The sequence below is a fragment of the Lagenorhynchus albirostris genome, chromosome 12, assembly GCF_949774975.1.
Source record: "Lagenorhynchus albirostris chromosome 12, mLagAlb1.1, whole genome shotgun sequence".
Taxonomy (NCBI): Eukaryota; Metazoa; Chordata; class Mammalia; order Artiodactyla; family Delphinidae; genus Lagenorhynchus; species Lagenorhynchus albirostris.
The window spans coordinates 30,723,594-30,750,061 of NC_083106.1; the positions used below are offsets into that span (position 1 = coordinate 30,723,594).

The 26,468-nt window shown below is 38.8% G+C and overlaps 1 protein-coding gene and 1 long non-coding RNA gene across 2 annotated transcripts; one reads left to right on the forward strand and one right to left on the reverse strand.

Moving 5' to 3' along the window:
- Positions 1-20: 20 nt before the first annotated feature.
- On the reverse strand, positions 21-12,168 carry ARG1 (arginase 1). The gene is made up of 8 exons (XM_060168440.1): positions 12,048-12,168; positions 7,452-7,524; positions 4,888-5,062; positions 2,873-3,032; positions 1,553-1,647; positions 1,110-1,214; positions 749-885; positions 21-502 (listed from the first exon to the last, which is right to left on the reverse strand). The coding sequence occupies exons 1-8, from the start codon at positions 12,102-12,104 to the stop codon at positions 336-338; spliced, it is 969 nt and encodes a 322-aa protein (XP_060024423.1). The 5' UTR covers positions 12,105-12,168; the 3' UTR covers positions 21-335.
- Positions 12,169-22,207: 10,039 nt separating this feature from the next.
- LOC132530832 (uncharacterized) lies at positions 22,208-26,104 on the forward strand. Its single transcript, XR_009543907.1, has 3 exons — positions 22,208-22,297; positions 22,816-22,949; positions 25,731-26,104. It is a non-coding gene; the product is annotated as an uncharacterized LOC132530832 (long non-coding RNA).
- The last annotated feature ends 364 nt before the right edge of the window (positions 26,105-26,468 follow it).

Genomic DNA, 26,468 nt, shown 5'->3' on the forward strand with positions numbered 1-26,468 from the left:
ATCAAGAGTTCCACTCTATGTACGGGGGCTGATATAGGTGTTTATTTTTAATGCCAGCATATTTTTATTTGGAAATGAATGTGTATTTCTCTAACGATAAGGCTTTTGCCAAAATGGGAAGATAAGCTTTTTAATTTCACAAAAGTTAGCATTTCCATATCTTGAATTTCATACCAAGAGGGAATTGATACAGTTTATACTAATTGTACTAACTTTTACCAAGGCAAAACATTTTTCTGAAAGACCAAACCTTTGGGAGGATAACTAGAAGTTTAAACTAGTCGATTTGCTAATTATGTCATTAACTGTGAGATTTTTATATGACGCTTCCATGTTTACTTAGGCGGGTTAAGGTAATCAGTAGGCTTATGGTTACCCTCCCGAGCAGCTCCAAAGCAAGCCAAGGTTATTGCTACTGCTGTGTTCACTGTCCGAGTTACTTCTTCTGGTGTCTTCCCCAGAGATGGATTCACTTCCATTATATCTAATCCTGACAGTAGCCCTACAACAACAAATGGAAATAATGTAATTTATTAAATAGTTGACATTTTTAATTTAGTACAGACTGACTTGAAATATTATCTGGGAATAGAAAGAGGTGTAATAACTGAAAACATTTCAGTCATTGCATCATGCAGTGGACATTTAGGAAGTGTCTGTTGGGGCTCCATCTTCAGATTTGGGAGGTATCAGTATATATTGGCCGGGTGTACACTTCCTTCTTTATTCCACTCAGATTTTTACATACCTGTTTTGTAAATTTCTTCTGTGATGTAGAGACCTTCTCTGTAAGACAGACCTCCCTGGACTGGTGTGCCAGTAGCTGGTGTGAAAGACGGGTCCAGTCCATCAACATCAAAGCTCAAATGAATCGGCCTTTTCTTTCTTTTAAGAGGTGGGAAAGGAATTCAGTTTAAAATTGGTGGTTTAATATTTCGTAGAAAAATACAGTTCTTACTTTACAAAAAGTAACAACCCAGTGAAGTTCCATGATTGTACTTCCTTGCTTTATTAATAACTTACATTGACCAGTGTCAGTAGCAAGTCCTTTTCATAATATTTATGTTACACACATACAAACACACATACACACACACAAAGTATCATACCTTCCTAGTAGATAGCTGAATGCTTCTTCCATCACCTTGCCAATTCCCAGTTTATCCACTTCAGTCATTGAAAAGTATTTAATTCCCAGAATTTTCAAAATGTAGCTATGAAAGAGAATATATTAATCTACAATTTATAAGGAGACTGACCCTATGCCCTCTTGTTTCCTTTTAAAGAAAAGATCAGTGTGGTGAGATTAAAAAAAAATATTTAAGTTTGGTGAACTGTATGTATATATCAATATATTTCTAAATAGCAAGTCAACGTAAAAATCACCTGAATACATACACGTATATGTATGTACGTGTATACATATAAATATGTGTAGGTATAGATATATAGACTTGGTGCTGAAAATAATTTTTTCTCATCGGCTCGACCAGCACACCTAGCAAGAGAAAGGACAAAAAGGAAGATAAGTCACATCAAGGAATAAACTTACTGTTCCCCAGGGTCCACGTCTCTCAGGCCAATATACACAATATCTTTGGCAGATAGGCAGGGAGTCACCCAGGAGAATCCTGGGACATCGGGAATCTAGAATTGCAATGGTTCCATTGGGTTATATATGCTTCTCTTGAGCAAATCTTACATTGAAAGTTAAGGACACTTGTTAGATCGCGTGTGTCTGGTTTAGAACATAAATCTCAGGGAAATCATTAAAATATAATACAAAATGAAGAAGTTCCGGCCCGCCTGTGCTACCCTTGTTTGCTTTGGACTTACCCAGCTTCACCCTGTGGCCCACACCTAACCTGAATCACTTGTCAGCGTTTACCTGCCCTGCGCCCTATTTCCACTCTGCCCTGCTTTCCTGGAACTCTTCTGTAAAGAAATCAGTGTGCTTCCACTACTTTCATAGCTTCCTTCTTTTCTTCTCTTTCTCAGTAAAGACTTAATCCAGAGGGTGGTTGAGAGTGGCTAAGGGAAATTTTCGATCAGACCTTTGGTTTGACCATATCTTCAGATGTCCTGGAGCCAAGCTTGGATGTTCCCATGAGCTGGCTACGCATTTTGCAAGCCTATCACTTTGGTCATCTGTTTGGAAAACACTGCTGCCGACATTTAACATTAAGGAGGTTTTGATCCCCAAGTATCATCACAACAGCCAATTTGCTACGGTTGAATCAATAAAAATTGTTTTATTGATATGCTACAGCATATCAATAAAATTATGAACTACAATGTTAAATCTCATTCTGGAATTTCATCTTAATGTCTTTTAGAAAAGAAGTTTCCAAGGAGGAGGTAGTTCTTCCTCTTGTGGTTTAGATATATGTTTCTCATAGTAAAGATGTTAAATAATAAACCACCATAATCCTCATTTTAAAACTCCATGTTTGAAAAGGCCCTATGATGTGGAGGGGACACTTGGTAAGAATGAGAGGCTATGGGGTTTGTAGTAGAAGGAGGAGGTGCCAGGAGACCAGTTCTGGTCCTTGCTGCACATGTGGTATGTCTGTTAACCTCTGAACCTCTGTTAACTTGTTTATAGAGGATTCCTCTCTGCCCCACCTACTAAAAAGGGTAGTTTAAGAATCAGAAGGGAAGCTACATATGAAGTCAGTTTGCAAACTATCAAGTAAGGTAGAGGTGCAGAGCCTCACCACCTCTATCCGCCCACCCATTGCTTATTGGCTGCCCAGAAAAAAGTTTGAGAAGTTAATCAAGAAGATGGCCCAGGGGTTCTTACTTCCCTTCCGCCTCCTGAACTTCTGCTAAAGATAATTCTTTTGTAACAAAATACCAACCAGCTGTTTACCTTTCCCTTTAGTTCCTTCAGAAGGAAAGATACAGGTTGTCCATGTAAGTTCCCAGTTGTGGTTGTCAGTGGAGTGTTGATGTCGGTGTGAGCATCCACCCAAATGACACAGAGATCTGGGTGGACCCTGGCATGGCCAGAGATGCTGCCAACTGCCAAACTTGAGAGGAAAAGAAGTTTGTATGGACATCAGGTTTGCAGTATCATTACGTACATCATATCAGAAATGCAACATCCTCACCTGACTTTCCTTTAAGTCAAAGTGGCTAATATTTCTGAGAGGTTTTAAACTGGAGATGCCAATTAAACAATGATAACAATAGAGAAAGTATAGCTTATACTTAATATTTACTAACAAGTTATATTTATTCACTTCAATGGCATTACTAATAAATTTGTAATTTTTTTCAAAACCACCTTCTAATAAAATTGCAAATTATAGTTTAACTAAAAATTAACTGTGTGAAAAGACAGTAGCCACACAAGAAATTTTTTAGCATGAGACACCACTCAACTCTCAGGGTTAAATCAGGCTCGTTTTCTGTACTCTTATCTCTCTTGGTAAATACTAGTTCTCCCAAGTGAATTATGACAGAGTCCTTCCATTTTTCTTAAAATCCAATTCTTTTACAATTGGGGAGCATCACTCGGAAGTCCTTACATCCACTTCAGCCAGTGTATCCTGGGAGCTCACTCACTCAGATCCTCTGCTGGAACTTTCTAGTCTCCTGCTATGTATTTAAGGACCCGCTCTTAGCCAGATCCAGAACCCTCAAAGTTCATCTCAAACATTCCAAGCTCCAGAAAACTTGCCGGAATGAAAATGCTAAGCAATATCTTACACAACAGTTAAAAGATCAGGATTTGCCATGCGGTGCTTGCATTCTCCCACTTGTGAATGTTCAGGAATCCTCCAGAGAATCGTGAACTTTCAGATTCTCAAAGTGGAAGCAGTCGTTTCTTGATGTTCAGGTATTGATTCAGCTTGATGTTTGTCTTTCCCTACAGGTTTCTTTTCCTTTGGCCATTTGCCACTCTTCAAATTTCCACTTACAAATTTTTCCACTTAGAAAAGAAAGTGAGCTCCAGTTTCTCAATGGCAGTTTTGTCACAGAAGCCCTGGTAACTCTCTTTGGCTTTAGGGGAGAAAACGGAGGGGGATGAGGTAACTGACTCTTGCATCAAGAGCTATTGTAATGTTTGTACTTTTTATCTAATTATACTTCTTCTGATAACATATCGTGGGACCTTGAGAGTAAACATGGGAAGACTTGCACGCAAAAATTATCTTTGCCACATTATTTATAGTGGTGAAAATTTGAAAATAATCTGAATATCTGAAAATATGGATATATATAGTGATATCATACCTTGATGAAAAATTAAGCAACAGTAAACAATTATGCTTGTATATATCATGAAGTAACATAAGGAAATTTGTAGTGTAGATTAAGAACAAAACAGGATAATACACAATTGTTAAAACCATACACAAGGAAAAAATTATGGCAGGAAGGAAGTATGCCAGATTTTCAAAATTCCAGTAGAAACGGTTGTTAGAGAATTACAACTGCCATTGTTTTTTCCCTTTTATATATGTGTGTGTATTTCAAAATTTTTACAATTATTAACTTTTATAATGGGAAAACGCATGCTTTAGTTGTTGACCTAAATGAACTGTTTCTATTATCAGTAATCAAGCGCAGTAAACTGACTATGAATTTCCTCAGTGCTCATTTGTTTAGAAATGTAAGCCTGAATATTTTGCCTAAATCCATTCACATGTCATGTATTTTCTGCTGTTATACAGATAATGCAAGCCTTCAAACAGAGCTAAATTTACGTTTCCAAAATAAAGTAGTAACCAATAAAATTAAAAGAAAAAAGACAGAAAATTTGGTATAAAATATTGATCAATGCTCTCCCTTCCGTATTTTCTCTCTTCTCATGGTTTTGGTGATACTTCCTTTACAGTATTTGTGCCAGACTCCATAGAGATAATCATTAAAAAAGACCTGTGGTCTCCGCCCAGTACAAGACTGGTCCTTCCGTTCCTCTTGATTTCTGCCACCACATCAGCCAGCTGTTCACTTGCTTTTCCCACAGACCTTGGATTCTTCACGATTTGAAAGGGACTGTCATTAGGGACATCAGCAAAGGTCAGGGCCCCATAATCTTTCACATCACACTCTATAATTAAAATTAAAAGTTTCAGGTTACTAAGTAAAAAAAGAGATTACAAAACAGCCTGTAGGATGATTCCAATTTTACCAAATAGGTGTATTTGCAAAAAAAAAAAAAAAAAAAAAAAAAAGTCTGGAATGGCTGTAAAAACTTGTGAAGGTAAAAAACCTTGTCCACTGTTGCCTGACAGCATCATCCCACCCTTGCTGTACGCCTGTGCCTGCTGTATACTGGATTCTCTGCAAATATCGATACTGCTTGAATCGAGCCAGTTAGGCTAGACACGAAAGTGTAACGGTGATAAGCTGGTTTGCTCTTAATGGGTGGCGCCACTGTCTTGGTCTCTGTCTCTGTTTTTGTGCTGTCTACTTTACTACAATAAGCGTGTTTTGTATATGTAATGAAGAAATTGTTTTTAAAAGAATATGTATACATATATATTTATGCCCAGAAGAAAATACACCAATATTTTCTAAATTTTCTCACACTATATTAACAGCCCATGGTTTCAGTCCAATCTGTCACCAGCTGAAGCAGCTCAGCTCCCTGCTCTGTCCATCGTACCTGCCTCATAGTGGGACGGTCTGAATTAAATAAGAACGTATGATTAGCAACGAGCCTTAAAGCTTTTGTGAGGTCAGGAAATAAAAGCTCTATTATTATACTGCTTTAAAAAAGAAATTGCAGCTAGCCCAAAGTTTCTAAGGACCTAGGTCACTCCCTAAAAGACCCTGTTTAGGCTTCAATGTACAGAGCTTCATGTGATGTAAGTACAGTGTTCTGAACTAACCAGTCATTGTACGCTGTAGTCATTAAATGTCCATGTGTATCCATGATTCACTAACACCTTCAAGAGATTCAACCTGATATAAAATATGACCAAATTATGCTTGTTAACAGAGGGACTAGTCTAGTCCATTTCCCCAAGCCTTCTGTTCTCTCTTGGGGTCTTTTTCTTTTCTTTTTTTTTTTTTTTTGCTTTATGAGGTATAATTGTTATTCACTAAAATTCACTCACTTTAAATGTACAGGTCAACCAGTCTTAGAAATATCTACAGTCTTGCAACCATCACCATAATCAAGATTTAGAATATTTTCATCACCCCCTAAATTCCCTCGTGCCCCTTTCTGGTCAATCCCTGCCCCACCCTCAGGCAACTACTGATCTTTGTCCTGCTATGCTTTGGTCTGTTCTAAAATTTCACACAGTTGGTAGTCTTTTGTGTCTGGCTTCTTTCACTCAGCATGACGTCTTTGCCATTCATCCATGTTCTTGCCTATGTCAGCAGTCTGTTCCTTTTTACTGTTGAGTACTATCCCGTAGTATGGATGTACCACTTTTTGTTTATCCATTCACCGGTTAATAGGCATTTCGTTTCCATTTCTTGGCTTTTATAAATAATACTGCTACAAACATTCGGGTAGCAGTGTTTATAGTATATGTTTTGACTTCTCTTGGGTAACTATCTAGGAGAAGATTTGCTGGGTCGAGAGGTAAATGTATGTTTATTTAAGAAACTGCTGAAGTGCTTTCCAAAGTGGCTGTATCATTATGCATTCCCGCCAGAAATACACGAGGGTTCGAGCTGCTCCATAACCTCCCCAACACTTCATCAGAGTTCTAAATATAAAGATGACGTTGACTTTAGCCCATACTTTTAAAATTATGTCACTTTGCACTTGCATGCTCATATACATGTACGTATATGTATATGTGTATACATATACACACCATGCAAACACTAGGTACTATCATTGTTATTATATTACTGTTTTATTTTCTTTCCTTTCACAAATAGGGGTCCTCTTGCTAGTAGTGTACTTCCTGCTGCCCCTGGCTTTTCATTTTCAATTCCTCTGACTCACCTACCACCCACCCCCAGGTCTTGCACACACACATTCTCTTATGCAAGAGTCTGGCTGGAAAGACAAAAGATCTGAGTGAGGATATTCATCCAACAGTATTGACTGAGCATGCTCCCCATCGCTGCTTTTTTTATAGGCTGTACTTCTAAGGTTATAGCCAATGCTGCAATTCTGTAGTATAAATGTCACTCCAGACACACTCTCTTTTAGCAGGAGCCTGGTCCTTCCTTCAGAGTGAGAAGAAAATCAGGCTGATCTTTCAAGTTAAAAATTACCTTGCTCAAACTAGTGGTTACCAGTGGGGAGGGGCAATATAGGGGTAAGGGATTAAGAGGTACGAACTATTATGTACAAAATAAGCTACAAGGATATAGTGTACAACACAGGAAATATAAGCCAACATTTTATAATAACTGTAAATGGAGTATAACCTTTAAAAATGTGAAGCATTATAGTGTACATATATGTAACATATAATATTGTACATTAACTATACTTCAATAAAAAGTAATTAATTTTTTCAAATTACCTAGTTCTTTAAGTTTCTCAAGCAGACCAGCCTTCCTCAATACCGTAGGGCCTTCTTCCACCCCTCCTCGTGGCTGAACAATTAAAAAATAGAGTAATTCAGACATTATCATGACCATCTGATGCCCACAATAGGAACCCTTTTCATTAATCAACTGAAGAGTATCAATTTTTGAATACCTACAGAGTCAGGAATTTACATGATCTCATTTAATCATCACAGCAAGGTAGACTGAATTACCCCTATGTCAAATATGAAGATCCAGAATCAGAAAGGTTATATAACTTTCCTAACAAGTGGGAGAGCCTTAGTTCACATCCGCATTCTTTAGATTCCAAAACTTGCATCTCCTCTTCTCCATCGCACCGCGTTACCAGCACAGTGAACACATATTTTGTGCAAAAGCACTCTGAGAGATGGAGATACAGTGATTAAAAGGAGAGGGCTTCTGTCTTTGAGTAACTAACAAGCTAATAGGGGATTTGGATATTTAATCCCAATTACAGTGCTTAGAGACTTGCTTCAACGCAGATACAAGATTCATAACCACAAAAACAGGATGATCCTAACTCTGCCAGGAGCAGAGTGTGTCAGAGAAGTCTCCGTGGAGTAGGCTGATATTTCTGTTGAGTTCTGCAACGGTGAGTAGGTGTTCAGGAAAATAGATAGGGTGATAGAGAAACTTTGCAAACCAGGGGAACAGCTTGAGTAAAAACATAAGGAAGAAAAAAAAAAGAGCGTGGCATGAGAAAGACCTACTTGCAGGTCCTCACGGTGGTTAAGTTAGGGCTCTTGGCGAGAAAGCAGGCAGCAGGGAAAATCATCACCCGGGAGCCGAAACCACAAAACTAACCCGGTATTTCAGGTATTTTGACCTGGTTAAGCACAGTTGGCACAATTCTACCTTTGCTCATTTTACATCAGGGAAGCTAAGACGCTTCCTCCTGGCTGTAAATCTTCTCCAGCCTCCTGGCAGATTAGCCATCTAAAGAACCGGTTCTTGCATGTGTCTCTCTGATTCTAATTTCCAACAAGCCTTTTCAATACAGGAGGTTACTTTGTGTTCCCAGGGGAGAAGGTGTGCCAAAAGACAGGTGGATCTATCCCCAGGATTGTGCGGTGGCACCAAACTAAGTAGATATTTCTTCCCAACTCAAATTACCGGATGACTTGCCCTGGCTGCCGGGCAAATCCTCCATGTCAAATTCCTGTCCCTGGCAGCCAGGGACGCCCCACGCTCAGATGGACACATTTGCTCCTTTACTCCACTCCTTTTTTGTATGACTCCCACCCCCTCTCAAGTAGATACAATTTCTCCTCTTTAAACTCCAACAGCATGCTGCTTGGCTCAGATTTTGCCTTGGTTTTGTGTTTGTTTTGTCTTTTCTCCATTATTAGATTTCAGTCCAATCTTTTCTACATTTCCAGCACTGTATTTTGTAGTACGGAGCTGACACTTAGTAGATGCTCAAAAATTGTCAATTTGATAAAACTCCCTGCCCTTTTTCCCTCTCCCTTTCAAACTTTAGAACAAATCTCATACACCCCTTACAAGTGAACTTATTTACAAAACAGAAATAGACTCACAGACATACAAAACAAACTTATGATTACCAAAGGGGAGACGGAGGAGGGGATAAATTAGGAGTTCGGGATTAAAATATACACACTACTATATATAAAATAGATAACCAACAAGCACCTACTGTATAGCACAGAAAACTGTACTCAACATCTTGTAATAACCTATAATGGAAAAGAATTTAAAATTTACGTTCATATATAAAACTGAATCACTTTGCTGTACACTCAAAACTAACACAACATTATAAATCAACTATATTTCAATAAAAATTTTAAAAATAACACCATTCTGGGGCTTCCCTGGTGGCGAATGGTTGAGAGTCCGCCTGCCGATGCAGGGGACACGGGTTCATGCCCCGGTCCGGGAAGATCCCACGTGCCGCGGAGTGGCTGGGCCCGTGAGCCATTGCCGCTGAACCTGCGCATCCAAAGCCTGTGCTCCGCAACAGGAGAGGCCGCAACAGTGAGAGGCCTGCCTACCGCCAAAAAACTAAAAATAAAAATAACACCATTCTGAACTTTAAGATTTATAAAAAAAAAAAACCACAACAAATCTTATACACCCCTTAGTTGATACAGAAGTCCTCCCTCAGTATCTGTAGAGGATTGGTTCCAGGACACCCACCCTACCCCACCACCTCCCCATCCCCCCACCCCTACTCCCCCTACCCCCTGCCCCCTGCACGGATGCTCAAGTCCCTTACATAAAATGACATAAAGATATTCCAGATACAGAACCTGCAGATATGGAGGCCCAGCTGTATATTTATTACAATATCACAGTCGATCAATTTCACAGAGTGACACTTTTTCGCTTTTTTTTTTTTTTTTGTCTGATTCAAACTGCTTCTAATGATTGGTCTTTTCTCATTGTTCTTTGTTAGCTCTACTGACTTTGAAGCTGGGCTCCATTCCCTAACTGACTGCAACTCTAAGATCTGCTATAGATCTAAAGATGCACCAGTGCAGGTCGGGAGCACAGGCTCTGGTATCAGACAGTCCTGTCTGGAATTACACAGTCAAAGCTGTGTGACCTTGAGCAAGTTCTCAAATCTCTCTGAGCCTTAGTTAACTCAACAGTAAAATCAATACAATACCTACTTCATTCTTTGCCACCACCTCCTCCCCTTAACCACTGCCCTGCAAGGGAATGGAGTCCTTTATCCGATTCAGCCTTCTAGCCCTTTAATCCTCCCTTTTGCCTATTTATCCAATTTTACCTCCTTTAAGTGAGGACAGAAATTTATATGTTGGCCATTTTTTTCCCTTCTATGCTATGGCTTAGTGTAGAAAAATATCTCTCTCTGAGTCCTTACTATCACGAGACAATAAGCTTCATTCTCATGGGGCCATGTTTTTTTTTTTTTGTCGTCGTTGTTTTTTTTGCGGTACGCGGGCCTCTCACTGTTGTGGCCTCTCCCGTTGTGGAGCACAGGCTCCGGACGCGTAGGCTCAGCAGCCATGGCTTACGGGCCCAGCCGCTCCACGACATGTGGGATCTTCCCAGACCGGGGCATGAATCCGTGTCCCCTGCATCGGCAGGTGGACTCTCAACCACTGCGCCACCAGGGAAGACCCGGGCCACGTTTTAATAAGGAAGAGCTGTAGAAGTCAGGAAGGATTATGGAGAATGGAAAATGCATCTGGCTATATTTCAAAATATTATCCCCTGGAGTGGCTGTTATTATCAGCATTTGGCCTTCTGCTGAGGTCCAGGGGTCAGAGCATATTCAAGCTGTTTCCTCCCTTCCTTCCTTCCTTCCTTCCTCCTCTCTTCTTTCCTTCCTTCTTTTTTTATCAGTTATTTCAGGGCTATCTTTGTTAGAACCTGTCCCAAGAATAGGTGAGCACATTGTGGATTTTGCAATTACCCCCAGCATTAAAAGAAACACTTCTTTGTCAGCAAAATGTCCCTGTGTTTCAGGAGAGACCTTTGGAAGATTTCCAGGGAAAGTGAAGCAGTATTGACTAACAGTCTAAATGCAGTTTGCATCTCTAACCTCCGACCTGTCCCAATTTGTTTTGTAATAAAAAAGCCAGAGTGCAAAGCAAGAGTTCAAAACTAAGAGAAGAAATACATTGCTCAGACGGGCAAAGAGAAAGTTCTAAGACACCTGAGAAACCCCATTTAAAACAACCACAACCACAAAAAATCAGCCTGGGAAGGTGTCAATTCACACTCTATTCTGTTTGTTTTTGTTTTTGTACTTCCCCATCCCCCCTCTGTTAGCACAGACGCTTACAGGAGTCGAAGATATCTGTAATCTCATTAGATTTACCAGAATGAGTGTGCCTGGGCAGAAAAAAAAAAAGACTGTACATTTACGTGTGGCTGGCATGTTTTGGAATCTGGGAGTTTGATAAATTCATTTGTCCTTTCAATGTGGTCAACTTGCAGGTGGGTTTCCTTTTTTGTTTTTCTTTCTTCCTCCCTCAAAGAGAGGTGCACAAGAGACTCTACCGAGTCCATGAAATCAGTACTTTTATAGAATCATGAAAGCCCTAAAATAATATAAATCACTCACAAAGTTGATAAATCAATAATGTTTAGGTTATCCACATTTTTAAATTCTAAAGGTTGCTGCCCGTCTATGAAATTTTTCTAGGTGTTAATTACATAACTAAACAAATGTGTTTTCTTAAAATTCTATCTCCTTCTACATACACAGTAACACCAAAAGCATCGAGAGCACGGAAATCTAAATGAGTAGCTACAATGCAGAAATAGTCTATTTCCATTCAGATAAAAATATTTTCTCTTAAAAAATTATGAGGAAAAATTCAGCAGATTTAAATAAAATTAGCTGTGGCTGAGATTAGGAGCCATAAGAATAAATGGATTTGTGACCATAATTATACAATGATGCAAAATGGTGAGAGGACTTTGAAACATAGATTTCAGGTCAGGTTGTATCAGGGAATTTAACTAACTAGACATTAACACCTTACTAATTTTGAAGTTCGAAACTTTCTCATAAATTCCGGTTATTCAAAGCCAGGGTTTTTACTCACCTGGCCCTTTGAGAAAGGAGCTCCGATGATCCCTATGGATTTTGGCTTGGAACTCATGCTCCGGCACTGCTCACCGCTGCACCCAGGGTTTCGAGGCAGTCGTCACTCTGTGCAACTCTCAGTGACGGAGAGCACATATTTTTTTTCTATTTATAATTGAGTTAAATCTGTTTACTTTATTCTAATGAGGGAGAGTGGCTCCACCTACTGAAACAAAGCAACAGTCAAGTGGAAGTCCAGCAAGTTCATACTTGGAATAACTATGAGTCCTCTGGGTCTAGGTCTCTAATTAAGTGAGATCATTCATGTAGACAGTTCACACCCATTTGACAAAGCCAGCTGGTGACATTAATCTTTCCTAATCACCACTTTGATTTCCTAATTATCTTTTCTAGTCATAATTAATTAATCAAAACCACAGAAGAAGTGCTATGGTTCTTGCGGTGCAAACTCAGGGCATGGTACTTACCTCCTCCAGGTCTTTGCATCCTCCTGTGTCGAAAGGGCTGGGACTAGCAAGATGGTCTCCCACATCCTTTCCAGCTCTACAACGCTGAATTCAGTTTTCACTCTGGGATTAATAGTTAATCCACGAGGCACACCTCATACACCACCAGAGCACAGTCTCAGGGAAGGCATATGACTTCCTTTTCTGATTATTAATTAAAGAAAAAATTAATTGCCTGATTAATAACCCAGAAGCGTTACCATACTAATTTTGAAATACGATATGCGGGAAAGTAACAGTTATTGGACTCATAATATCAAAATGAAATAGAGATGCAAAAACAGCCACGACTGAGTTTTTATCATGTGCCAGATGCTGTTCTGTTTTATATTATCTCATTTAATCCTTATGTGAATTTTGTGACCAGCCTCATTATTTGCGTTATTGTACTGATGAAGCAACTAAAGTTCAGAGGGGTTGCCAAATGTCACAAAGAGGAAGAGCCATGACACAGTCGTGGGCATTCTAGATCCGCCTAACCACTGGACTTTACATTCTAAACGCAGAGGAAGTGTCAGCCATGTGTGCCTGGCAGACCAGTGTGTAAGATCTTATAGAAAAACCCAAACGAACTTTTTGGCCAACCCAATATATCCTAGATATTTACTTGGGGTATTTTGTATAGCTAAGTATTAACCTCTTATGGTTTCACATTGCAAATAACTTTTTTCTAATCTGTCAGTAACCTGATAACTTTATATGTCACCACTCAAGATTCTTATTTTTTGAAATGGACAGTTGAATAATTTTTTCCTTATGCTTTGCACTTTGGAAGTTTCATTAAGTCCTTTCTACTCCAAGATCACAAATATATATGTCTGTATTTTCTCCTATTTGCTTTAGAGTTTATGTTTCACATTTAGTTCTTTAATCCATCTATACCCATCTTTGTACATTGTGTAAGTTTTCCAACTCTATTTTCCCTTGTAGAGTCCATCAGTTTCCTCAACAACACCCACTGAGCCGTCCTTCCATTTTGCCTCATGGATTCGAGTGTTATTTCCCTCGTGTACCAAGTTCCCCTAGACACATGGGCTCTTCTGATCCATTGGCTTATTTACCTGTGGCTGTACCAGGTCCACACTCTTTGATTATCCTGGCTTCACGGTATATCTTACCATTCTTCGGTTAATAGTAACATTTTGCTCTTCTTTTTCAAAACTGATTTAGCTATTTATGAGCCTCTGTTCATCTACATATTCAGAATAAGTTGATGGGTTCCTTAAAAAGAATCCTGCTAGGATTTTTACTAAATTTGTAGATGAGTCCATAGAGATTTGATATCTTTCAGGTTTCATTGTGGGTGTATTATTTTTACTCTAACATCTGAAAGTTCCTTCTATATCAAGCTGAGTTTGCCTTCCTATTACTTGACCCGGTGATTACAACCCTTCAATCCAAGTAAAACACACTATCCCTCGGCTTCATGTACTTCTTGCATTCTCTATTGTTTAGCCTGTATATCCCCAAATACCTCACCAGTTTCTTATATTACATGATGGCTACTCTCCTTCAGGTCATCAACTTGGTCATTCCCTTTAAAACATCTTCTGGCTTCCCTATGGCCTCCTTAACTATGTGATTCTATCCAGAACCAAGTGCACACATCCAGGTGTAGGTGGAGGCATCTAGCCCATCAAAGACAAATTGGTAATGCTTGACTTTCCAATTCACTGATAAAAATACTGAACAGGGCAGCACCTATGAAAGAGCTCCTTGGCATTCCGATGGAAACCTCAGCCCAGATTGTCATAGTTCCATTCATTAGTCATGGATCCATAGGTACAGCTGTTCCCTCAATTCCCAGCTCAACCACTCTATCTTGGCTGTAAGGATATCATAAGGAAAACTTCCAGGTATGTCAATAAATTCTTGCTACACTTAGCCTGCTACATTTTGTCACTTACCAGTCTGACTTCCCTGTCAAAGGTGATGAATTGACCCTGAGAGACACTCTCTTCTTGGTAAACCCATGCTGACTTCTAGTGATCACTGTTTCCTTTCTGTTGTGAACATAAACCATCTTTTTGATCTCCAAAGCTGTCATCTCAGGACTTCAAAAGGAAGAAGACAGAGGGCATCTTACCTATATCATCCTATCAGAGCTCCAGTTTTTCCAGCTCAATCCTTTCCTTTATTTTAGAGTGTACATATTAAGTTTTTAAAGCCCTTCTCCTAGTAGTACAAACCTCTTATCTAATATCTCTCCTTCTCTCCCTCCGTCTTTCACTCTCTCTCTCTGTCTCTCTGTCTCTGTCTCTCTCTCTCTCTCTCTCTGAAATCCTATCTAGCACTTTCCTGAAGATGGGACCACATCTTATTTGACTTTGATCCAAAGCCACTAGAATGAGGTTTGACACATAGGCCCTTGTATTAGTTGCCTAGAGCTACCATAACAAAATATCACAAACTGGATGACTTAAAAGAGCAGAAATCAGTTATGTCATAATTCTGGAGGCTGGAAGTTTGAAATCAAGGTGTCACAGAGCCATGCTCCTCCTGAAACCGACAGGAGAATCGTTTCTCGCCTCTTCCTAGCTTCTGGTGGTTTCCCAGCGACCTTTGGCATTCCTTGGCTTGTAGATACATCACTCTAATCCTCCATCTTCACATGGTCTTCTCCCTGTGTCTCTGTGTTTTCCCATGGCCATCTTCTTATAAGGTCACAGGTCATATTGGATTAGGGCCCACCCTACTTCAGTATGACCTCATTTGACTAGTTATACATGTATGCAATGACCCTATTTCCAAATACGGCCACATTCTGAGAACTGGAGATAAGGACTTCACCATATCTTTAGGGGAACACAGTGCAACCCTTAAGAGCCCTCAGCTAATGGTTTTGCAATAAAAAGAAAGGATGAATAAATAAGTTACATGATGAGAGAAACCAAAAAATCATAGAGCTCTTACTCTCTACCTCTTTCTCTTTCTAAGGCTTCAAACTGTGGCCCATCTCTGCATTGTCCTTTCATCAGCCAACTAACAAACAAGACTGTCTTCCAATGAAGCCCAGGAGTCTTAGCACTTTTATAAAGAACTAGAAAGTACAAAAAATCCAAAGGACTAAATCTCTAATGAAGTGATTTCAGGGAACCATTTTGTTTGATGCATTGCCCAAACTTTTTTTTTCTTCTAAATATTTTTGTATTGTGTACATTCTTTATATTTTGTTGTAACATATTATTTGAGAACAGATTCCATTAAAGATTTTCTTTTTCTTTAAGCCATCTCTTACTCAGGAAGTGACCTGAAAGGCTGGCATTGGAGCCTGTTTCATCTCAGTCTGGGTCAAGGTGGGTGTCAGGGGTGTGGGTACGACAGCAGGGGGGTGGGTCTACGATGTATGTGCTACAGATGGGACGTTCGCGCTCGGCACCAGTGTTTCCAGGTTGGTGGTTCTTAAGTTTTCTTGAATTACTGAGTGTTCTTTTTTTTTTTTAATTTTTATTAGAGTATAGTTGATTTATAATGTTGTGTTAGTTTCTGCTGTACAGCAAACTGATTCAGCTATACATATACATATATCCACTCTTTTTTGCCCGAACTCTTTAAACCCAATACAATAAGAAGGGGCCCCGCTCCTGGAACACTTTGATTTTATAGAAATGTTCAAACTAATGATCGCTGGTACGTTACCTAGTCATGTCTCTAGAAAGGAACTCTTCTAACCCTTTGAGGCATGCTAGAAGCTTAAGCAGAGTGGGCGGCCATGAAAGAAGCTTCACTCTGAGCGTCTGGCTCATGTCACTTCATGACGATGTATTTATAGCCTCCTCCTCTTTCTTTGCCTTCCTCTCTTTACCCAGTCAGACTTGAGGCAGTCCTCCTGAGGGTGTGGGGGCTATAGGAAACAAAATGTCGGGATGTCACTGATCTCTCTATGAGCATAGGAGCTCGGGGCAGCACTGCACCAGGAGACAGTGAGTAACCCCAAAGTGGAAGACCCACCCACCTGGTGCCCCGAAGTCTCCAGAGCTATCCCTCAGTTCCCAAGGGGACCCTGAACTGCAGCCTTGGGATGGGGAAGGTATTTAAGTTTCATTTCGGAAGCTGCAGTGGCAGACTCCCAGACAGAATCTAAGAGAGAAGGAAGAAGGTATAAATCACAGAAAATGATCATCTCTGGTTTCATGAGCACATGTGAGTCAGCTGAGAGTACCCTAGAAATAGCGTAGGGACTTAAGGTCCTGCACTAACAGGCAAAGATTGGAGCCAGAGAACTACTGTGTATGCCTGTTATTGGGATCTAGATTTACTCCAAGGTAATGTGGCTGGGAATGTAGGAAGTCAGGCATATGGAAAAACCGTGTCCCCCGAGGTAGAGCAGCTCGTTCAACTCACACAACGAATTGAGTCTAGAGCTGAGAACGGGATCCACGTTTCTTGGATCGCTCTAATGCCACTCCCACTTCTCATGCCACCTCTCTTCACCTGCAAGACTTCTTCATTCTTATAAACGAGACAGTCAAACTTTAGCTTCTAAAAAATTAAAAGGATTTTCGGAATCTTTCAGAAATGAAACCTGGTGAGTAATGAACCATATACTCTGAAAAAGTTGACAAAGAATCTGTAGAAAATTCATCAGGTTCTCTACCTAGACCCAGAGAGTCACATCATTATATATTATGTTTCAATGGTTACTTTCTTTTGATTTGTCCTACTAAATCGTGGATGCCCTCAAAGTCTGACTTCTCTGGAAAATTAAACTGAAATTAAAAACAAAATTTCCTTTTTTGCTGAGGAGCTTTAGTGTGTCTGTGTATTAATCAGCACTGGATATCAATTTCTTGTAACTATTCATGGAAACCAGAAGTGTGTTAATTTAAGAGATGGCAGCATTTTGTTTTAAGGTTATCTTGGTTTATGCTCTGGGAATTACATTATCTAAGCTTCCAATGAGGCATTTCTGGAGGAAAGTGGGGTTTTGTCTAGCCGTTTTCAAGATTTTTCTCTTTGCCTTTGGCTTTCTGTAGTTTTGGTGTGCTGGGTCTAGCTGTGCATTTCTATATATCTTTCTTGGATTTTTTTGGCTTCTTGAATCTGTGGATAAATATTGTTTATCAGGTTGTTTTTAATTCCCAGCCATTTTTATATGTGCAAGTGTCATATTCTCCGCCTCACCTTCTTTCTCCGCTCCTTCTGGGATTAAAGTGAAAAGTATGTTAGGCCTTCTAAGTCTATTCTCTTATCTCTTGCTCTTTTTGTCTTTTTATCTTTCCATGTTGCATTCTAGGGAACATCTTCTGATCTATTCCCTGGTTCAATAATTTGTCCATCAGCTAAATCTTTTTAATGAATTCTCAATTATTATCCATTTTTTTGATATGGGTTTCTTCTCCCTGTAGCTATTTCCAAGTTTGTCTTTCATTTCTTTAAACATAGTAAATAGAGTCAGCTTGTAGTCTGTAGCTGGTAATTAGTGTTTGAAATCTTTGTAGGCCTACTTCTATTCTTACTGTTTCTTTCTTATGGTGATTTGTTTTTTAATGCTAGGTCACCTTTGTGCTGGTCATTGTTAATGAAAATATTTTCAGGAATAATGTGAGGAGATGATAAAAGTATCTTCCTCCGATAAAATCTGTGTAGTTTCCAGGTACCTGGGGCACAACAAGTCTAAAACTACCTTAAATCCAATTCAGGGCCCAGGGTCTCAGTGCCACCCAGGTGAATTGCAACTTGGATGCAAATCTTTGTAAAAACTGGTTAACTTCTTCTCCACCTTACTCTGAGGATAGTCCCTCTAAAGGGTCACAGCTTTTTTTTTTAAGGGCTCTTCTTTAATTCTGAACTTTTTATATGCCCTGAGCTTTGATTTATGTCCATTTCACTCCACAAGGCTGTCAAAATAAAAGTTAAAATTTACCTGAATTTTCAAATGCCCCAGAGCAAAAGCAGCTTCTGTTCTAGCTTACTTCCTGAGGCTCCCATTTTCCCTTTTAATTTTAACCTCACAATTCTTTACTGTCATGTTAGGTCATCACTGCTTTTCAGTGAGTTTTGCCCATTATTTTTAGTTGTTGTCATCAAGAGAGATGATCTCAATAACCTAGCCTACTATTCTTGGAAACTGGAAGTTTACAGGTGAATTTTTGAGAGCATTCTGGCAAAATACAGTAGAAAGTTGAACTTATGGTCTTTCCAGTGACATTTCCCAAAAGGGGGAATCGACAAGATATCCACTCTTTGGGTAAACCGTTTGAAGATGTGTCCTCAGGACACATCAGCAAGGAGGCTTGGCTCTCTGGCTTTCCAGAGTTAAGGACGAATGAGAGTCACCTCTGAGATCATGAAACATCTTTACTTGCCAGAGTCCAGCACTTTGAAGGCAGCCACTCAGTTTTTTAGCTTATATGCTCTCAATTCTCTGGTGAAGGACAGAGCTCCTCTGACCTGTGTACGTGCACACTTACATTCTGTGGGTGGTTCAAAACACATTGCTACTCAAAGAGAGGGAGGCTGATGAAAGCAAAGGGCTCTACCTACCTAGATTCCTTGGTAAGTAATCAATCAATAAGTATTTACTAAAAACCATTTTATTTACTGCTTGCTTCTGTACTTTTCGTTATGTGGGACCAGAGGTATAATATATAGACAGAGCCCTTAACTCAGGATGAAGCTAGGATCACAGATTGCATGAACTTGTTATGTCCCCTTAGACTCCTTTAATCACCTTTAAGCTCCTTTAATCACAGTTCCTCAGTTTTTCTTTGTCTTTCATAAACTTCAGACTTTTAAAGGGTCGCTCAACTTAGGTTTGTCTGAGGTTTCCTCTGATTAAATTCAAGTTTTACATTTTTGCAAGAATACCACGAAAGTAATATTGTATACTCTCAGTGTATCACGTTAGAGGGCATGTGATGTTGATTTCTCCCATTACTGTTGAGGTTGACTTTGATCTCTCAGTTAAAGTAGGATTTGCCAGGTTTCTCCACTGTAGAGTTACTATTTTTCTCTTTGTGGTTAATACATATCTTGTGAGGTTAATCAGTTTTATGTAATTATCCTGTTTCTCATTATACTTCAACCCACTAAGTTTAGCCTTCATTGATGATTCTTGACTAAAAGAGTTATTACTGTGACATTTGCCAAATGGTGATCATTTATTTCCATCACTATTTACATTTATTAGTTGGAATTCTACTCTAACAAAGAGCTTTTATTCCTTCCCCATTTATTTATTTATTCAGTTATTCATATCACCATGTGTTCGTGGTTTCTACTCTATGGGTACTGATCCATCATATTCTATTACAAATGTTGGTGTCCCCCACATCCAGTTGATAGGCTGAACCCTGCACCCTCAATGGTATTTGAAAATAGGAGGCTTTGGGAGGTAACTAGGGTTAGATGAGGTCATGAGGGTGGGGCCCTCATGATGGGATTATTGCCCTTATAAGAAGGTACACCAAAAATTTGCTCTCTCTATGATTGCACAAATAAGAGGTCCTGTGAGCACACAGAGAGATGACGGCTGCCTACAAGCCAAAAGAAAGAAACCTACCTTACTGGCATCTTGATTTTGAACTCCAAAACTGTGAGAAATTTCTATTGTTTAAGCCACAGTCTACAGTATTTTGTTATAGCTGCCTGACGTAAAACATTACCGTTTATTATTTTGTTCTCAGATTACCCCAGATTTGGCCAATGTTTCAAGCTGACTTGTGTATCTTGTTTTAATGACACCTTCTTTATTGAGCACTTCCTTACTTTCTGGAACCACGAGATATTCCAGGCTCGTCTTGTACTTTCATCTTGTTCTTTCCCTATGACAGCCCTGGGGCTAGCCATTTGTCCAAGGAGCCCCAGTTCCTTTTATTTGAGAATGGTATGTGGAAACTAAGATCCGGGTGCCAGGAATGCAGCAGCAGCTTGGCACCTATATAATCACAGGGTTTATCTTATCTATGACCAGCAGATGTTGGGCGCTATTTGGTGAAGTATGCAAAGCAGACAGGCAGCTCTAAATGGCTAAAATTTTGTTTATTTGGGCAATGCTTAAAACAACTAGATGTGTAAAAAAATTTTTTTAATTAATTTATTTATTTATTTATTTTTTTGGCTGTGTTGGGCCTTCGTTGCTGTGTGCAGGCTTTCTCTAGTTGCGGAGAGCGGGAGTTACTCTTTGTTGCTGTGTGTGGGCTTCTCATTGCGGTGGCTTCTCTTGTCATCGAGCACAGGTTCTAGGTGCATAGGCTTCAGTAGTTGTGGCATACAGGCTCAGTAGCTGTGGCTCAGGCTCTAGAGCACAGACTCAGTAGTTGTGGCGCATGGTCTTAGTTGCTCTGTGGCATGTGGGATCTTCCCAGACCAGGGTTCGAACCCATGTCCCCTGCATTGGCAGGCGGATTCTTAACCACTGCGCCACCAGGGAAGTCACTAGATGTGTAAAAACTTGAATTTGGTGCTAGCAGGCTTTTGAGCTCATTGGTCCCAGTCCACTGTTGGTGTTTTTTTCCAGTTTGATTGAGATGTAATTGACATACAGCACTATATAAGGTTAAGGTGTACAGCATGATGATTTGACTTACAAATATCATGAAATGATTCTCACAATAAGTTTAGTGAATATCCATCATCTCATATAGATATAAAATTAAAGAAATAGAAAAAAATATTTTTCTTGTGATGAGAGCTATTAAGATCTACTCTCTTAACAATTTTCATATATAACATACAGCACTATTAATTATACTTATCATGTTGTATATTGCATCCCTAGTACTTATTTATCTTATAACTGGAAGTCTACCTTTTGACCACCTTCATGCCATTCCCCCTTCCCTTACCCCCTACCTCTGGTAACCACAAATCTGATCTCTTTTTCTATGAGTTTGTTTTTGAAGTATAATTGACCTACAACACTATGTTAGTTCCTGTTACACAACATAGTGATTTGGTATTTATATATGTTTCAAAATGATCACCATGATAAGTCTAGTTACAATATGTCACCATACTACATAGTTATTGACTATGTTCCCCACACTGTACATAGCAGTATATATATATTATTATATATATTATATATATGATTATTATATATGTGATTATTTAAAGTTGCTGATCTCTTAAGTAGATACATTTTTAAAACCCTGCATTTTTACTAACCCCCCCACCAATGTTTACTGTTTTTGAAATTATATTTTACATCTTTTTGTTTTGTGTATCTCTTAACTACATATTGTGGATATAGATGATTTTACTACTTTTGTATTTTAACTTTCCTGCTAGCTTTATACATGGCTGATTTACTATCTTTATTGTATATTTGCCTTTACCAATGAGATTGTCCTTTCATAATTGTCATGCTTCTAGTTGTGGCCTTTCCGCTTTTGCTTAAATAAGTTGCCTTAACATTTCTTGTAAAGCTGGTTTGGTGGTGCTGAACTCTTTTAGCTTTTGTTCGTCTCTAAATCTTTTGATCTCTCCATCAAATCTGAATGAAAAGCCTTGCTGGGTAGAATATTCTTAGTTGTAGATTTTTCCCTTTCATCACTTTAAATATACGCTGCCACTCCCTTCTGGCCTGCAGACTTCCTGCTGAATAGTCAGCTGATAGCGCTATGGGAGTTCCCTTGTGTGTATAACTTGTTGCTTTTCCCTTGCTGCTTTTAATATTCTCTTTATCTTTAATTTTTGCCATTTTAACTACCATGTGTCTTGCTGTGGTCCTCTTTGAGTTGATCCTATTTGGGACTCTGTGTGCTTACTGGACCTGGATGTCTGTTTCCTTTCCCAGGTTAGAGAAGTTTTCAGCTATTATGTCTTCACATAAGTTCTCTGCCCCTTTCTCTCCCTCATCTAATTCTGGGACTCCTATAATGCAAATGCTATGCTTGATGTTGTCTCTTAAACTGTCCTCACTTCTTTTTTTTTTTTTCTTTTTCCTGTTCAGCTTCAGTGTTTTCTACTACTCTGTCTTCCAGTTTGCTGATCTATTCCTCTGTATCATCTAATTTACTATTGATTCCTTATAATGTATTTTTCATTTCAATTATTGTATTTTTCATCTCTGGTTCTTCTTTATATTTCCTAACCCTTTGTTAAAAACTGCTAACTTCTCCCTCTGTTCATCCAATCTTCTCCTGAGTTCTTGGAACACCTTTATAATCGTTATCTTGAATTCTGTAGAGGAGATTGCCTATCTCCGCTTCACTTAGTTCTTCTGAGATTTTATCCTGTTCCTTCATTTTGGACATATTCCTCTGTTGCCTTACTTTGCCTAATTTGCTGATTTTATTTCTATGTATCTTGTAGGTAGGTTATGTTTCCTGGCCTTGGAGAAGTGGCCTTTGGTAGGAGATGTCCTATGCAACCGCGGAGCTCTGCTGCCAGTGTCTATGCCCCCAGATTGCCTCCTGCCTCTTCGGGAGGTCCTCCAAGATTTGCAGGTAGGTCTGACCCAGGCTCCTTTCAAATTACTGCTTTTGCCCTGGATTCCAGAGCATGTGAGATTGTGTGTAGGCCCTTTAAGAGTGGAGTCTCTATTTCCCACAGCCCTCTGGCTCTCCTGAAAGTAAGCCATGCTGACCTTCAAAGCCAAACATTCTGGAAGCTCACATTCCTGGTGCAGGATCCCCAGGCTTGGGAGCCTAATGTAGGACTCAGACTACTCACTTCTTGAGGAGAACCTCTGCCATTGTAATTATCCTCCCATTTGTAAATTGCCCACCTGGAGGTATAGATCTTGACTATACCATATCTCTGCCCCTCCTACCCATCTCATGGTTACTTCTTTATGTCTTCAATTGTAGAAGATCTTTTCTGCTAGTCTTCCAGTTCTTCTCATCAAGAGTTGCTCTATAAATAGTTGTAATTTTGGTGTGCCCATGGAGGAGATGAGCTCAGAGTCTTCCTACGCTGCCAACTTGGCCACTCCCCTATTAGTTGATCTTACAGTATTTGGCTGGAACATCCTTCAATCAATGACACTTTATACCTACATCTATTAATAGATGAGTGTTCTCAAGTGAAGCAATTCATCCATTCTGATTTTTTTTAATGTAGGTTTTATTCAGGGTTTGAACCACAATCTAAGAAGGTAATACCCTTGGGCACTGTTTTGATTCACTGCAGACTGATCTCCCAGGGTTGCTTTTTAGTATCATGAAATTGATCTTTTTGGAAGGACACAATAAGAAGAAGCCTTATATATTATAAGTCTTAGATATAAGCAGCCTTATATCTATATTTGCAGTGGAGTTATTATTGAAGTTATTGTGTGCTATATCTTTAAGTGTTCCCTACACGAAGTCCCCTGAGTAATTTCTTTCAGAACTGAATGCTATAAAGTGTTGCTTGGCCTGAGAAAGTTAAGTTTTCTTCTTTTGGACTTTTCTTTGGGGCTATGTTTTCCAGGAAGCTCAAAGCTGATTTTGTGTGTGTATGTGTGTGTGTGTGTGTGTGTGTGTGTGTGTGTGTGCGCGCACGCGTGTTCACTTTCATTTTATCTGATCCTGATTTTTAGTATATTTTTGATTATTAGATTATGTGTGTTGCCTAAAAGCACCCTCCAATTCTTCATAGTCTCAAAGCATGGGAAAAATAAATAAGCAACTAAATAGTAAATTTAAAATGTTTTGATACACAATTTTTTTTCTTGAAATGCCATAGGCTGATTTATTTGTATCTGTTCAAAATAAGTGGTCCTAAATTGTGAGAGTCAGTGGCAAACAGAGACTGGGAGAACAGCCAGAAAGCCCTAAGAGTATAAAAATACAACTTTAGTTAGGGATAAGTGGTTTCTCAATTGGGTGGATCTAGTCACTGCTCTTTTCTCAGATTTAGGAATATCCATTGTTTTCCATTCCCACTGAGGTCTACCTTCTGGTACGGTACTTCCAAAGTTTCAAAATTTTTACCAACAAGGCTGTTGAAAGCAGGGATATAAGTGGTATTTACAGTGTAATGTCCATGGACTTTGTTGCCAAACTCTATTACAAGTGAACTTCCAGGAGGATTTGTGCTATTGGGAAGAGCTTTTACTGTTTTCAAGGATTTCAGACAATTGTATGCAAGTTTAAGATTTGATGCTTTCTTTTCTACATTGACAAAAAGAAGTTACACCCTCATTAAGACACATGTAGTTTTAGTATTAGTTGAATTCATATTTCTGTTTTAAGCATATTTACACTAATCCTCCAAGAGAAGGCTTAGAGAAAATTATGATTAAAATATTTATAGGACAATGCTCATAAACATACCAGCTGATTGATTTAAAAAAAAAAAAGAATCCAAGATTGCAACGGTAAAAGAAAGTAGACAGAAGGTGACCTCTTTGTGCATTACAACCTGAGAAATTGTCTCCTACTCATTCATTCATTCAGCAGATATTTATTGACAACATACTTTGTACCAGGCACCTTCTACTCTATTTCTAGCATGAAAACAATGAATATATATAAACCAATATTTTATAATGCCAAACTCACAAGGAAAGTGTTAGTAACGTGTGGTTTTCTATAAAACAGACATAGTTTCAGAAAAGTTTTATATCCAAACATGAATATCTCTAAGGAGACTGATTGGAGATATTTATCATTTCAATTAGACAACTCAATTATTCACTGAATAATCTGTCAGGTTCCTCATAATTTTTATTTTTCTTCCTGATGATAGACCAAAATAATATTTTTATTATTAAAAATGGATATGTGCCCATTGTAAAATATTGAAAAAATAAGAAAATGTAGGTTTACCCACAACCCTACCTCTCATATATAAATACTGCTAATATTCTGCTATGTTACTTTCTAATATCTTATGTATTTACATGTGTTGTTCATTGCAAACAAATTTGTTCATTGGGAACAATTTTATATCTCGTTTTATTCTCTTCGAATTATTTTCTGAACAGTTCCTATGTTATGAATAATTTTTCGAAGAATGCTTTAAAGAGATATCAATATTCTATCAAATGATCTTGCCATAATTAACTTGAATGATGACTATTTAGATTGTTTTTCACTCTTCACTACTATTGAAATTACTGTTAAAATTCCAAAGTTATCCATTCTACGGGCTCTCATACAACAGCCAAGATAAACCCAATACTGAATAAGAGTATTTTACCAGCTTAAAACAGAGGCAGCTGTCATAGGAACTAGAAAGGGCGACGACAAGCGTTGCACAGTTAGTTCCTCAAATTTTTTTTTTTTTTTTTTTGGCCACAGTGCACCGCTTGCAGGATCTCAGTGCCCTGACCAGGGATTGAACCCATGTTCCCTACAGTGGAAGCACTGAGTCTTAACCACCGGACCGCCAAGGAATTCCCCTCAAACATTTTAAGCGTTCAGTTACACGAGGAGTTTGGAATTCTGTCGTAATAGTCTTCCTCATGGTAATTGATGATGAATATTAGGACTCTATGTGTCATAATAGGAGAGTGCAATATTGTGAAAAGTTCATAGATCTGGAATCAGAAAGGTCTGGCTTTGAATCCGGAGTATTTGACCTTGAACAACATCTACAAAATGGGGATAATAGTAACTTTGAATGATTCTGGTGAAGAATATACTAACTAATGTATGTAATGTGTCTAATACAGTGTCCAGCTATAATAAATGCTCAATTTATTGTAGATTAATTATAATGAATAATAATGGCTATTATTTTAAAATTATATATACATGTATATGTATATTTCCTTATTTAATAAAAATCATTCTATTGGGCAAGACAATGTCTTTTACCGACTTTAGTGACCCTACACAGATATTCCAGAGGACAGTGACTTGCAAAAATTTCTTCTCGTGTGAATCAAAAGCCTACAAGCTCTCCAAAACAACAATTTCTCCATTAGTTGTGAAATAGATGTCTTAACAGAAACTGTTAGCAGAGCAACTGATCAGTAACAAAAATTGATCTATTTGTCACTAAGGACAGCAATTGGAAGTTAAAAGCCTCCACCC

Excerpts from the sequence above, each read along its gene's own strand:
- ARG1 (XM_060168440.1), bottom strand. The coding sequence starts at position 12,104 with ATGAGTTCCAAGCCAAAATCCATAGGGATCATCGGAGCTCCTTTCTCA. Across the intron at positions 7,525-12,047 it reads CTCCTTTCTCAAAGGGCCAG|CCACGAGGAGGGGTGGAAGA; the intron begins GTGAGTAAAAAC and ends TTAATTGTTCAG. Across the intron at positions 886-1,109 it reads TTCAGCTATCTACTAGGAAG|AAAGAAAAGGCCGATTCATT; the intron begins GTATGATACTTT and ends ACCTCTTAAAAG.